Source organism: Calypte anna, chromosome 7 (assembly GCF_003957555.1).
Source record: "Calypte anna isolate BGI_N300 chromosome 7, bCalAnn1_v1.p, whole genome shotgun sequence".
Lineage (NCBI taxonomy): Eukaryota > Metazoa > Chordata > Aves > Apodiformes > Trochilidae > Calypte > Calypte anna.
This window is the reverse complement of record NC_044253.1, coordinates 10,080,258-10,095,332: the sequence shown is the minus strand read 5'-3', so window position 1 is coordinate 10,095,332 and position 15,075 is coordinate 10,080,258. Positions and strand designations below refer to the sequence as shown.

Genomic DNA, 15,075 nt, shown 5'->3' with positions numbered 1-15,075 from the left:
CTGGTGTGAAATGAGGTGCTACATGATCTCATCTTATTTTTCCCTCAAGCTGAAGCACGAGGAAGGTCTGAGGTTGGACACGTGTAGAGCAGCTGAGCAGAACTGGGAGTGGATGGAGGATTCCAGGGCACGTTTTGCAATTCCATTGTGAAAGTTTAAGATACTTCTAATCTGAAGGGCTTCTCAAGTCAGTTGTCTTCTGTCTTTGTCTAACATGCGCACAGAAAATTTCCTGCGTTCACTTATTCACTGGACCCTTTTTGGAGGCATTACCCGAGGAGATGGTTTATCTGTTTACATTAAAAGTTGTCAGATTCGTTATTTACATTGTTATGAACTAGTGTTTTCACTTGAAGAATAGTTGTAAAGCAACTTTGTGTTATCCAAATGTTTTTACCACCCACTTTTTTGCAAATCCATGCCAGGTTTTACAAGCAGAATAGGCTCGTACTGCTGAAACTGGAATCAGTGCTGTCATCTGCCTAAGCCACAATTTTTTTTTTTTAACCCTGACTTGTGCCAATAAAAATGTTTCACTGAGAGTGTTTTGGACACTTAATGCAGAAGCAGAGGAGACCAAAGAAGCAGCTTTCCTGCTTCGTTCTGCCATCTTTGTATCCATGGAGTAGAGCTTTAGCCCTGAAGCCCTGGGGCAGATCTGAGATGACTCTCACAGCAGCATTTCTCGAGAGAGAGTATAAAGCCTTAAGGGGCTGAGAGCTATGAACTGGAGCCTACAGTCTGGATGCTGAAGAAGGTGCTCTTGAAAAGGGCAGGAGGGGGTAAATGTTAATAGTTTATAAGATTCTTCCTTGTTTAGTGTGAAATACTAACATAGACGCTGTGTTTGTGCATAGGATGAGTCTAAATGACTTTTGCTTTCCAAGATTTTTCTAGTACAGAGGTTCCTGGTCTTCAGGAAATAATATCTCAAGTAAAGACAGAGGTAGTGTTTCACCCGTATCTGATTCAGTTCTTTCTTTGTCAGGATTGTTATTTTACAGGGTTAACTAAATATGGAAAAAGGGCTCTGTCAGGCATAGCAGAGCTAAATTATGTGCTCATCAGTCATTATTGTCATTATTGGCCTTCATTTATGAGTGGAATTATTTCTTAAAAGAAATGTTGATTTTAAGTGCACATGCTAATAAGATTACAGAATTCCCATTCTGGCTCATCTTCTTTGACTTCTGTGGAAAAATCCTTTTCTCTCAGGCTGTTTTTCTGAGGTGACAAATGGAGCCATACACACATGAATCAGAGAAGATTCACCTCACCTAAAGCAAGACTGTGTCCTGCCCTAGTTCCCTATCTACCTTTATGGCTGTATTCTGTATTAACTTCTGGTTATGGGAGCATGTTTTCTTTCTTTTCATACGTGATCTGTGGTTATTATGGATCAAAAAGAGACACATGATATTTTGTTCTGAGTTACTCTGAAAAGCCATTCCCTTTTCCTTTTACCCTGTTAGAGTTTTGAGTTCCTGCAGATGAGTCTGGTGCTGCGTGAGCCCGATCAGACAGTCCTCCCTTCCCAAGCATGCTCTGGGGAAAAGGGAGGTAAAAATAAAATGCCTTGTACTTATGTTCCAGCAGTAATTCCTGCTGATTCAAATGGGAATACAACTGTGCCTCTAAAAAACAGGTCTATGAGATTTTAGTTTTTCTTGTCACTCAGGGTTGCACAGGACTGGAACCTTTCATTTTTCAAGTAAAAAATTGTGCTTTTATAGATGTCTGTTCGTTTGATCAACAAGGACAAATATTTTATGCCTCTGGCAGTGCAAAAGCTTTGACTGTTAAAGCTGTTGGGTCTGGCTGAGTATCTGTCGCAGTCCCCTTGCCAGAAGTTTCTTGGAGGTTTGCTTAGGGGTGTTTTGGAAACCATCACTTCTGTCTGAATGAATGGTTTGGCCAGGAAATCAACCCAGCCACAAGTCTGCTGACCTCCCTACACCCATTTCACTTCACCAAATGCCTTTTTTTAGATGCTTGTGTCCTGGGACTTTGGTAGCAGGAGCACTGCTCTCTGCTGAGCCCTGATGTTCCTGCAGACCTGATGCACGCTGAGGGCAGCCACTGCTTTGCTGCTGCCTGAGTTGCCACACTGTGTGCTGCTGCATCACCTCCAAAGTGCTCTCTGGATTCTGTGTTTCCAAGCAGCTCTACCAGTACAGTTTGCAAAGCACATGTGTGCTAGTGATTTGCAAAAAGAGCACTGTAAAATGTCCTCCTCTTCTGCTTGATCCACCTGGTGTCTGGATCTCGGGCTAATATCAAATGTCATCATTAAAATGTTTATATCCTTACGTGCTGTGGAAGGAGTGAAGCTCACACAGGCATGGCTTAGAAGGCTGTTTCCAGTCTTTTTTGGCAGATTTTTCGTGGTGTGTGTTTCTGTCTCTCATTTTGTGAGCTCTGCTCTTCTTTGAGCCCTTGGTCCTGACTCTGACTATATTGAGGTGACCTGCTTTATGTGTGAAGATCATTCTCAGCAGGGCTGGCAAACAGCAAGTGTGACTTGCTCATAAATGTGTCTGTGTTTGCAGTTCCTTTAAAAAAAGAAAAGGAAAAAAAGGTTCTGAATATTGTGTGTGGACCAGTGTAGTTTTGTGGTAGTGCATATGTGGCAGTGGTGAGAAGTGGGATGATGAGATGGCGGGGCTTTGCAATGTGTAGGCTGCTGGGTAGAGCGAGCTTGCTCCATGTTGAGGGGCTCTTGTGGTGTCTGGGGAGCAAGGAGATTTACACCAGCCTTTCTCTTCTACCTCCCTGCCAATCCTTCAGCCAGTGGAGACTACTTTATCATGTAAAGGCAAGATAAGGCCATGTTTCCAATCTTGGGACGTGTGGGCCAAGAGAAGCTCAGGCTTTGTCCCAGGTGCTGTACAGTGGTCAGCCAGTGCACTTCAGGAGACAAGGAGAAAGAAGGAGACTTCATATCTGCCAGGGCTGCATACAGCATGGCACAACTGAGATTTAGTAACCCCTTGGCAAATAGCTTTTTTCATCACCCAAGGCATGACCTTGACCAGGAAAATCTAGAGCTTTGTTCAAGCAGGATCATTGTACAGTGTAACACGCCTATCTCTGGAAACCTTTGGGTTTGCTTTCATCATGGCTTGTGGCTCTGTAGGCCAGCTCAGGACTTGGGCTGTCTTCCCCAGGATCAAAGGGAACAATGACTGACTGTCACTTCCCTGGGACAGCCTTGCCTGAAGTGTGCTGAGGTGCTGTGTGTCTGTCTGTGGTCTCGCCATGGCTGTGCCACTGGGGCAAAGGAGGGCAGGGAGCAAGGCTGGGCCTGCTTGTAAAAACAGGGACATTTTCTGGGGGGAAGGGAGATCCCTGCCCCTTCCATCATGGACTTTGAGGTTATTGGGTTTGGCCCTGCCTTGAGCCTTCTGGGCTGAGGTGGGGTTGTGCATCTCATAAACAAATCCTTTGGATGGAGGGGGTTATCCCAGGCTCTGTTTAAACTCCCCCCTTACTAAACGTTAAATTGGCAAAGTGCCATCGATTGGAGGTAGGGCTTGGACTGTATTATTCCAAGCTAGAGTAAAAACTTTTCAGCACATTAATCAGTCAAGATGTAGGAAGATCAGCTTGTCCTCAGTTTCTTTTGTTTGCTCAGACCCCATTGGAGGCAGTGAATCCAAACCATCCCTGACACTTTCAGCCTCCACAGAGATCACTTCCAGCCTTTCTCCTTCTGTGACTGCAGCCCTGCTCCCTTTTGCACCAGTAATTCCCACATTTAATCCTCCTGCAGTGGAGCCACCCAAAGACACCTGGCTGGGCTCATCCCCTGGGTCAGGAGCCCTGGTGCTTCCCTCACCACCTGAGGGGCTGTGGGTGCTGCCGGGGTGAGGCAGGGCCAGGGCGCTGCAAAATCAAAATCACCATCACAGGACCCTGAAGGCTGCTGACAAGGAGAGCTGATAGAGCACCATGTGGAGCCTGCCAGAGGAGACTGTCTAAAGCCTATTGAGTAGAAGATAAGCTGCCCACTGACAAGTGTCATCTTGCACTCTCTGATATAAGGCCGCTTCGTGTGCATGAAATAACATCGGCGGGAGCTGGCAAATCCCAGACCTTTTTGAAATAAGGCTGCTGCTTTGCCCTTACAGAAGAGTCAGAAAAACCCCAGCAGCTCCACCTGGGATCCATCCTCCTCCCAGCCCCTCTCACACTCTCTCCTGTGGTCAGAAGACAGATGATTTGGATTGTCTTCCTGTCTGGGAAATGAACTTTGACTTCTTCTAGCTTGTTACAATTATTTCCGTATGTTCTAAAAACGTAACTTTTGACCTCAGGTATGTAATAAATTACTGGTTCAAATTCTGACTGAGGCCGTCTGTGGTTATAAAATATTAAAAAATGTTACATCTCTCACAATCTGCTTTTTACAAGCTGGCAGACAAGGTGGGCTGCAGTCTCTGCTTGGTTCATAGCTGGCTGGGAGCAGCAGCTCTGCCCAGTGGGGTGGGAGCTCTATGCACGGGCAGCAGGAACTGGCTTCTAAGGCAATGTAGGTAACAGTTCTCTGGGAGACTTCCTCTCCCTCAGCTTGCATGCTACCCCAGTATCTCTAATGGTATTTGTTGCTGAACTGAGAATATGTGGATGCACCAGGCTATTTTCATGTGTTGTAACTTATATTTTTGTATTCTGCTGGAGAGGATAAAAGATTCAGACATACACATCTAAAAATGTTTGATAACATCAGCTGAGTGCTTTCTGATGTAAAGTCTGGGATGTATCGTACAAGAGTGTGACTATTTCTGAATTCTGTTTAAAAAAAGTTGTCATAAACTCTATCAGTTTAATCTCAGTTCCTGATTGCCCCTTGGGAGGGAGTTACCTTTCCATGGTTTCAGAAAGGTGAAAGCAGGGCACCTGTTCCTAAAGGGCAATTGAGAAGGCTTCAGACAACTTGTTTGCTATGGTTTGAAAGATTTATCCTAGCACATCTTTGGCCTGTTGTTTTTGGGGGGAGTAAGGAAGGGTCTAAATTGCTAGTCTGAACATGTGCATTGATAATTGTGGTTGGATACAGTTCAGCAGAATCTTCTGCTTGAGTATAATGAAATGTATTTTGAATTTTAATCCTCCCTTGTATCTCCTTCTCAGGAGTTTCAGTTTGAACAGTTTGTCGTATTTTAGTTCCTCCTTCCAGCTTCTTAGCTCTCGAGAAGGTGTTAAGTCTTCTGGCAAATTGCTTTCAGGGGCAAAGGAGATAATTTTAAGGTGCTTCAAATAACCTTCAGAAGTTAATAAGTAGTCTAACTGACAGTAATGTTATTTGGGTCTGGAAACTGCTGAGAAACATTTATGGAGCAGGAACCTGACAAAGTGTTGGTGGCTGTCAGGTCTCTTGTAGTAATCTGCTTTTCATGCTTATTTTCTTCCTGACAATTGACAACGAAATCTGTGGGAAGAATCTGAGAAATTCAGCACTTAACATGAAATTCAGGCTTTCGTCAAAAATGTGATAACTTTGCTGTCTGTGATAGGAGAGATAGCATGGGAGGAATTGAGGAAAGTGTGTAAGATTGTGAAAAATGCCTGTTGCAGGTTATATTCCTCTCTCTGGTGTGCAATAAAGTTTACGGAGAACGTCATTAGGTCACAAACCTTTCATCAAGGCAGCTTGTAAGTTCATGCTTAGGGCTGCCAAGTGCTTGATGTGCACTCGGAAACGGAGGAGGTGCTGGTAGGAGCTCTCACCCGCATTGTTTCCTTCCAGATGCATATTCAGTCTCTTCCAATGACAACGGGGGCAAGTCTGATTCTGTGGCCAACTTACAACCTCAGCCATCTCTCAACTCCATCCAGAGCTCTCCTGGCCCCAAGCGCTCAACCAACACCCTGAAGAAGTGGTTGACCAGTCCCGTGCGCCGGCTGAACAGCGGGAAGACCGAGAGCAACATCAAGAAACAGAAGAAGGTGCGAGACGGCAGGAAGAGCTTTGACCTCGGCTCACCAAAGACTGGAGATGAAACCACTCCTCAAGGAGACAGTGCAGATGAGGTGTGTCTTGCTGTTTGTTGCGGGAGAGACCGTATCTCTGATAGCCTCTTCTGTGGCGTGTGATTCATGCTTGAGTAAATGCAGTTCTCTCAGGGTGTAAGGGGAACAGAAAGTCACATATAAGATTGCACTGATTGAAGCTGTGCTGTAGGCAGCGTTGTCAGCCAAAGAGCAAGGGAATATGCAGGGAACATTTCAAAGTTTGCATGCATTATTGTCCTCTGACTAGATTTTTTTTTAAATAATCTATTAGAAAGCTGCCAAGGATAGAAATCAAGATATTTTTGTTCAGCTGTTACCACTGATTGCTGAGGTTCATATCACCTTTACCCTACTGTGGTGGTGAAAGTCCTTATTGAAAGAAAGCACTCAGAAAAATAGCTATGTTTCTGTTAAATCTGCTATGTATTTGTAGCTTCAGTTTCTCTGCAGGCATGTTCTTTTCCAGGATGTATCCTTTCTGATAAAATGGATGCGGAATTACAAGACGAAAACTATAATGATAACTGAGCACAAGTACGGGAATATATTTTAAAAACTGCACATTGAGCAGTTCTCATTTAAATTAAAAGATACTTTTCCATCAGCACACAGACACCTGTAACTGCTCCAGCTACTTGGGTGACTTGCAGACTGATTTCTGTAACTCTTAGAATGCACTAGGATTAACTGGCAAGACCTTATGTCTTTTTTGGTTTTCTTCCATGGTGCTTAGCATGACTTGCAGTTCCCTCCATCCGATGCAGTATTAAGCCAGTTTTAGAATTAACATACTCAAAGCCTGGTGTTAGGACTCAGGTATCTAAAAAGATGAAAGAAACACATCCCTGTTCCTGATTATATTTACCTTTTCTCCAGAAGAGCAAGAAGGGTTGGGGAGAAGATGAACCAGATGAAGAGTCTCACACACCTCTTCCTCCTCCTATGAAGATTTTTGACAATGATCCAACCCAAGATGAGATGGTAAGGCCTCCCCTACAATATCAGTTTGTTGTTTAAGTGCATTTCTGATTCCTGACATAGCCATCTCACAGTGGATTCATATTGGTCTTCTAATATCCAGGGGCTAGACTTGTGGCTATAAGAGACTCCTATGTGGAAATCATAATCTAATACTTTTCACCAAATGGATTTTAAAATTGTGCTGGATGAGCAATTTAGCCCTGGCATCCCATTTCATGGTGTCTTGATCATGTGCTTGTGTTGTGTGTGGTCAAAAACTCCACTCAGGCTGATAAGATGTGTTCTCTGCATTTGTTTTAAAAGTGCCTTTGGTGCCTGGCAATAGCAGCAGAAATGGTGTTTGGAGGCAGCCTGGGCCCAAGGAGTAGGACAGATGCTGGAGTCTGCTTGAATCCAGAAATACCACCTTTACCAAGAGTGAGATAGCTTGGGATCTCTACTCAGGCTTTGTGTGTGGTTGGGGTCCAGGAATGCTGTCAGTCTGTGCCCCACCATCCACCCTCCATTCTGAAGTGCTTTAAAACTTGCAGGTGGAAAAATGCTGGTTTTTGGCTTTTTTGGCACGTATGGCTGATCATCAATGAATGGTCCATTAGCTCAGAATCCCACAGAGTATATGAAGTCCCTCTCAGGAGGGTGAGAAAGGCTTTGTTCTGCCCATCTTCGTGCACCATGCTGGTGGTTGTTCTCTGCTGTTAGCTAGGGTCTCTTGGATATTAGGTCAGAATTTGCTGTGGTAGATGGTGCAGTGGTTTGCAGGGTCCTTCAGTAGCTCTCTTGGACTTGGAGTGAGAATCTGTGAATGTGGCCATGACACTGGTTTGCATTCACAGTCAGTGCAGGTCCTGTCTGCATATGTCCTCCCCCACCCTTCCCTGGAGTTGTTGTCTCCCTTGTAGAAATCCATCCTCCTGTTTCGTTCTTTCCTGCTTTCCTGCTGGCATCTGTTTTTAGCACTGCCACTTCTGTACCTCTATCCTCTGATTGTAATTACTGCATGCAAAGAAGCAAGGATAGGGGAGATTAATAAATTGTCAGGAAAAAAAAAAACCAACAAAAAACCCAAACAACCCAGAATGTTCTTGGGGGAGGTTCAGGAGTTTGGAAATACTGAGAGAGAAGGATGCAAATATTTCTGGTACTTAAGGAGCAGAATGATGGAGGAAAGAATCTGGGGGCTTCCTGCTAATCTGTCAGGAAATGTTATGACATTGTGGTGGCAGCAGGACCAGAAAGAAGCAGCTGGAGTCATGGACTCTTGCCCTCTGAGTGCTGTGTGTGCTGCTGGGTGGCCAGGGGCAGAGGCGAGAGGTCAGCAAAGCTGTGGTGGATCCATGCAGCAGTTGCTCCTGGCTTGTTCCTTGTGGTGTTTAACAAAATGGTTTTGAGTTTGTTTGCCTTTTTTTTTTTTTTTTCAAAGAAGAACAAAACTGCTTTTTTAAAAGAAGAACAAAAAAGTTGGGTCACTTTTTGATTTTTAGCATGCCACGTGATTTCAGCTTTTCTGTAATACATTCCCGACAGTGCCAAAATTGTGGAACTAAACTGTTTTCTGCTCCAGATGTCTAAGCTTTGTAAGAGTGTTTTGCTATCCTGCTTCTTCACCCACTCCTAAAAGGAAAGATTATATAGATCAAGATTCATCTGAAACCCTTTTTTTCTCTCTCTTTTTCTTCCCCTGCTCACTTTTCATCATGGGGGGAAAAAAATCTTAAGCTCACAAGCATGGCTTCTGAATTCCCTGGCACAGGGGCACCATGTTAACAATGTTTAAGTCATGCTGGAGCCAAAACCTCTTTAATGGTGTTCATTGGGCAGAGTTCCCTGCTCATGTCCTGCTGCTGCTAAGAGGCATGGGCTGAGGTTGGATCTGCAGCAGCGTGGGAAGCAGCAGTGGGAGGTGGGTGATGTCTGCATGGTGCAGAGGGTGGCAACTTTCCCTGAGCCCATTAGCAAGGCAGCAGGGATCATGGCTCTGGAGGCTTTTATATAAAGAAAAATTGCAAGATATCTTCATATTAGAAATTCATCATGTACTTCCTGGGAAATAAAAATACCATTTTTTTATCTGCCCCACACAAACCACTCTCATCAGTCACTGTTAGAGTTCTGTTTTTCCCTGAAAAGACATGTAGGCAACAAATTCTCCCTTCAAAATCCTGCAATTATTTACTTCTCAGAAATATTGAGCAATTTCAGTTTAAAAAGTGAGAGCAACAGCTGTTCAGTGCCTCCAAAAGTTGGACTTTGCCTGCTAGAGTAGTTATGTTTGATGATTATCATCTATGCATTTGTCCAGTATCTCTTCAAAGTATTTTCAGTATTTTTCCCCAGACACCTCTGTCAGCACTGCAGGTGAAACAGGCAGGCTGAGCTTTTACATCTATATGAAATTCCTGCATTCCCAGCCTAATTCCTCAATTACCAGCCTGATTACCTGTAGTTTTTGTTGTTGTAATTAGAACTGTTGATTAGATGCATTATTTGTCAAAGACAGATGATGAGTGGCAGGTTGTTCTGTCACAGGTCTTCTGGTTGGGATAAGTCTTTTTCACCTTTTTTTTTAATTTATTTTATTTTTTTCCTCCTCCTGGGGCTGTGTCACTCAACATGAGCAACCTCCCCCAAGGGCTGGTTGAAGAGGTGGCCAGCTGCCTAATTCCTGCCACCACATTTCCACATCTCACTCCCCAGCACTATTTGATCTCAGTTGCATGCTCGTTGGCACCTGCACCCTGACTGCACTGAAATACGTGCTCCCTGGAAGACCTTTATTAAGCAGCTGAAAGATGAATAAGCTTTTTAATAATTATAATGCAGAACTTGTAAAAATCCTTAATCCATGTTAGCCTGCCAAAAGCAGGTTATCAGGGGGCTTGTAATTTTAGTCAGTGCTTGTATTTTGTTCAGAAGAAATGTAGGTGAGCTAATAAATACCCATTACCATAGCTAGTGCATGAGTTTGGGTTTTCAAAGGGAGGTCTTAGGACAAAGACCAAGGGATGAAAAGACCCATATGAAGCAAAAACCTTTAATTAAACCTGAAATTTTCACAAAGCCTGTCTTCACAGTGTTATGGGGAATTCTTGGGTAACATATTGATGAGGTCTCAGTGTTTCTGCAGATTGGGAACAACCAGCAACTGTTAGTCATGGTTACCTGAAAGTGGAGACATCCACAGATATTACATGATGTCAGGAACCAAAAATCAGATACCTGTGACCAGGCGTAGAGAAGTAAGACTGAAATATTCCAACTAATGTTAATAGGGAAAGGTGGGCATCTCCAAAGAATGTTTCCTGTGCCACCAGGTGCCTAGGAGAGATGAGATGTGCAGGAGTGTTTTCTCTGTTGGCAGAGAAGTGCAAGAGAAGATAGGTGTTTTAGATGAATGAAGTTTTGTGGATGTGAGGTGTCATCTGAGTTCATTTGGAGTTGGAATTATCTGTGAGGAAGGGATGGGGAAGGATTTGTTCTCCCCTGTCTCCCTCCCCTGTTGCCTGTAACTCCACATGCACCTCGTACTTAACTGCATTTATTAAATATGGATGTATAGGGGAGGGGATCATTTCTTACATCTGCAGTAAGAAGATCGGTTTTCTGGAGCCTTTAAGACTATAAATGTCCTTTAAAGGAGGAGCCAACAGATATTAAGAGTATTGTAGTAGCCTGGTTGCAAATGAACTCCAATTCTTTGCTTCTGCTTCCTGATTCCCAGCCTGGGAATGCTGCATGGAGATGTGCAGCCGGACACGGGTGACAATTTTGTGCTTGTTTGATACAGCAACACCCACTCACCTGAAATGCCTGTGCTCCTCTAACCCTCCTGCTCCCTTTCCACATTTGTTCTCCTGTCTCAGAAGCTGCCTCACTGGTTTCCTGCTCCCTTCTCATCCTGCTAACTTGCTTTTCCTTTGCAACCTGGTGTCTTGCAGTCCTCTTCTTTGCTAGCTGCTCGACAAAGCTCTTCTGATGTCCCAACTGCTGCGGATCTTGTCAGTGCAATAGAAAAGTTGGTCAAAACTAAGCTGGTAAGTTTAGTGTTGTGAAAACTGTGTACACAACAGGTCAAATACTGCTTTAGGGAAGGTCTTGAAAGTCTGCCTCTTTGTTGCTGGTTTCCCTTGCTTTCCACCTCCATCTGCTGTGCTTTTATTAACCCTATGTGCTGTGCTTCTCAGTGGAACATTTAATTTATTTGCTCCACACATGAGATAAAATCTGCCTCTCACTTTGCCACATAGGTCCAGTGCTGCAGAGTCTAAAGGCACTTCTGGAGCAGGCTTTGCAAACTATGGGCTACTGTACTGTACTCTTCCTGGGGTCTTGTTGGTATTCTTTCAGTTTTTTTACACAGCAGGATGTTTTGTTTTAAAGCTTGTTCTGAGGAACAGGAGTACTATACAACATGTGAATTTTTTTTGTATTCTAGCTTCCCTGAAAAGACCCTCTAAAGAGAAGAACTGGTTTAACTATCACAGCTGTAATTTAATTTTATGAAAATTCATGTGTTGCTTTTAATCTGCCTTGTCAACTCTACCTGACAGGGAGTGGAACAAGCAACAAAAATGCTCTTGATTTAATAGGATCAAAAACTTTAGTATAGTTCACTGTCTCAGTCTGGTTCCATGTCTGTGGAACAAAAGAGTAAAAGGATCTTGGCTTCTCTGAAGTTTTTCCTGAAACAGTTACAAATGTTAATATAAAAGCTAAACCTTCCTCCATGACCCAGGACCTCTAAAATTAGGTAAAGGCTTGTGCTGAGCTAGTTTAACTTAATTAACAAGTCAGGATTAAAGCAGGATTATGATGAGCCTAAAAAAGAAGGTTCATTTCCTCACATACGCTGGAAGGATAAAGAGAGTAAAACCAAAAAAGCCCAGTGAGCTTTAAATGACTGTAACTCAGTGCTAGCAGCTTTATGTAGTGAATTGTTTCAGGAGGTTTTGATATTTTCTGTTTGCTGTGTTGGTACATGAAGGTGCAATGCAGTCATAGGGGGCTTCATAAAGACTAAGTGGTGAAGGAGCTCTTTGTCATATGGGAAACCAAGAAGGGCATTCCCAGAAAATTTACTCAAAATAGTTTTATTCCATTAAGGGAGTAACAAATTGGAAAAGTATTTAATTAATCCAGTTTTAGGTATTTTTAGAGGTTACTTTATTTCCTCTCCTCCACAGGCAGGCTGTTAGATCAACTGCAGTTATTTTCAAGGGATTTTAGAGAAACTTTAATTGCTGTGGAATGTTACTATGTATCCATTTATTTATGTTCGATTTGTGTTTCACTATGAAGAATACCTCTCAGTCTTTGGCAGGGAAACACTGACCTGTTGCCTAACACTGTGATTGAGACACCAGGATATTTTCAGGTTGTTTTGAAAAAATTTGGAAGCGTTATCTCATCCTGGGACTACTGGAACATTGTTTTCTATCTGGCAAAAAAAAAATCCTCTCTGGCTTAATGACTTTTTTTTTTCCTTTTTCTTTTTTTTCTTCTCTTTTTTTTTTTGGGGGGGGGGGGGGGGGCAGGGGAGGTGGTGGTGGTGGTGCCTTATATCAATTTAAAACTAGTCTGTGTTTCACCAAGTCCTGCAGGAAAGTATTGCTGAATACTCTGCTTGGTTTTATACTGCTGTGTTGATTGCAGAGCTGACTTGAAACAGAAGATAGCACTGACTCTGGAGTTCAAGGATAACATTTATTCTATCATTCTTTGGGGTTTTTTTAGACCCTTGAAGGAGGATCTTACCGAGGAGGCTTAAAAGATGCCACTGGCTGCTTAAATGAAGGAATGACACCTTCAACTCCCCCACGAAACCTTGAAGAGGAACAAAAAGCCAAAGCAATGAGAGGCAGGATGTAAGTAGTTGTGCTGGTTCTTTTTTCTAAAATATGCAGGCAAGGAGGACACATAGCTGTGCTGAAAGAATACATTGTAGTCAATGAATGAGCCTGGAACTGCAAGTAAAACTGTTCTGCTTGTTTCTTCTTTTTTCATAACCTGTAAAAATACTTCTCGTAAAAGCACTTGCACACCCAGGGAGTTCATCACTGCTTAAAATTTGCAGCTTTTACCCCAGAAAGCAAATATCTGTTGCTGTACAGGTCTTTTAAAAGCTAGATAAGTATTACTGAGGTGTTTGCCTTGGTAATTACTGCGTTGTCAGAGGTCAAATCATATCTCAAAGAGGGATAAGTGGTTGACCTTGTTAGCTACCTTTAAGGAAAAGAACACAGAATCCCACTAGGATTTTCTGAATAAGGTAATGATTTTTTTCCCTTAGCTATTAGCAAAGGAAGGAGCAGAATTCAGATGCATTTGTGGTGGAAATGTGCCACCAAAGAAAAAGTTCCACTGGGAAAACACTCATGTTCATGGTAATGTGAGAGGAAAGGAATGAGTGACAGCTCATGAAAGTTGTTTTTTTAGAATTGTCTGTACATTCCCATAAATGTAGCAGAAGTAACACCTGTGTCTTCAAAACTTACAATGATTAAACATTTCTTAAATACATGATTAGGCTGAAGGACACTGAGAATTGGGGGAATAGAATCAAGACTTATATGAAAGAGAGCTCAGATAAATATTTCCTTCATAGGTTCTGTTACACTAAAACCAGTAACTGCAATCATCTAATGAAATCATACATTGATGGGAAAAGTAGTAATCCATACGGGTCTCACTGGAGTGTGGTAAGGTGAGAGGTGAAAGAAGAAGAAGAGCACACTTGGGATGGATGTCAAGAAGGGATGGAAACCAAGTCAGGGGATGACAAGGGGGAAGTTAATTGTAGACAAGGAAGCAGGAGCAAAGTCTCACAGGTCTGTGAAAGCCATCATTTGCTCCTGCAGCTTGTGGGAAGCCAGAAAAGCAATATAGTGAGGGGCTGGATCAGCTCCCAGCAGCAGGCAGGGACATGATGATCCTGGATGTGTTTCTGAATGGGAGCAGTTTTTCTACTAGGCAGCTGTCAGCCTTTCCACTGGGAACATCTCTGCCCACACTTGTCTCCTAAGAGCTCCTCAATACTGCAAGATCTGGGCTTTCTTTGCTAGAACTTCATTAATTAGATAACTGGCAACTGTGACTGTAGGTTGTGGTTTTAGTGCAGAGACTTTTGCCACTGTAAGCACAGATACAGGAACACTTGCTAGACTGGCAGGGGGACAGGTAGTGTGTTACGTGTAATTAGTGGCTGCTTCCATCCAGATTTCCTAAATGTCAGGATGTTTAGGAGCACCTGTTAGTGGCTTTTCAGCACAAGATAGATGTCTCCTCTCCAGCTCCGTTGTGTCTGTGTTCTGTATTTGCAGCTTGCTGTGTTTCATTCCATAGCTGTGTGAGGCAGCTGAGATCCAAACTTGAGCTGTGACATACACACACACACACATATACACACCATTCCCCACAAACCAGCAGCTGAACCCTTGCACAGGCATGGACAATAATTTCCTGTGCCTCTGGCAGCATGAGCATGCCAGCCTTAGGAAACCCCTGTTCCATCAGCCTGGATTGCTGCATTTCTATGAGCCAACAGTCTCATTGAGTAATGTTGTTCCATATACTTCCAATACAGTTAACACAATATCTGTATATTCAGACTTACCAGAAGTGAGGAGCCTCTGTGGTTATTCCAGTTCATGCCATTTTAAATACAGCTGTGTAGTCACTACCTGCTGGTGACCAAGGCAGGTACTTGCCAAGAAACTTCCTGCCCTTGCTAAATGTTACCAGATGAGACAGAGTGAACTTGAATTTGTGACAGGATGCACCTTAGAAACCTTAAATTTGTACCTCTAAGGTGTAAAGGTGTACATTTGCAGGTTTAGTCTTCTCACCTGATAGATACTTGGTCACTGCATTGTTTTTTAAATCAAACCCACCTGCCTGCATATGTGGCAACATTAAGTGCTGCTTCATTTTTATAGCAGAATTTGGCCAGATGTACCCTAGCAGTAACTCAAACCAGGGGAGCCTGGGTGTGGGAGAGGCAGTGGGTGGATGGGAAAGGTTCTCCCTATCTTTTCAGCAGTTCTCTGTGCTCATGGGGAGCAGTGCAGAGAGAGATGGTGAGAG

At 43.2% G+C, this 15,075-nt stretch overlaps 1 protein-coding gene across 1 annotated transcript in view; it reads left to right on the top strand.

Moving 5' to 3' along the window:
- The window catches only part of KALRN (kalirin RhoGEF kinase), a 492,333-nt gene that overhangs the window by 430,457 nt on the left and 46,801 nt on the right, over nt 1-15,075 (top strand). The window contains exons 36-39 of the mRNA XM_030454727.1: nt 5,750-6,033; nt 6,892-6,996; nt 10,932-11,027; nt 12,727-12,857. Coding sequence (XP_030310587.1) covers nt 5,750-6,033; nt 6,892-6,996; nt 10,932-11,027; nt 12,727-12,857 — 616 coding nt within the window. The remainder of the gene's footprint in view (nt 1-5,749; nt 6,034-6,891; nt 6,997-10,931; nt 11,028-12,726; nt 12,858-15,075) is intronic.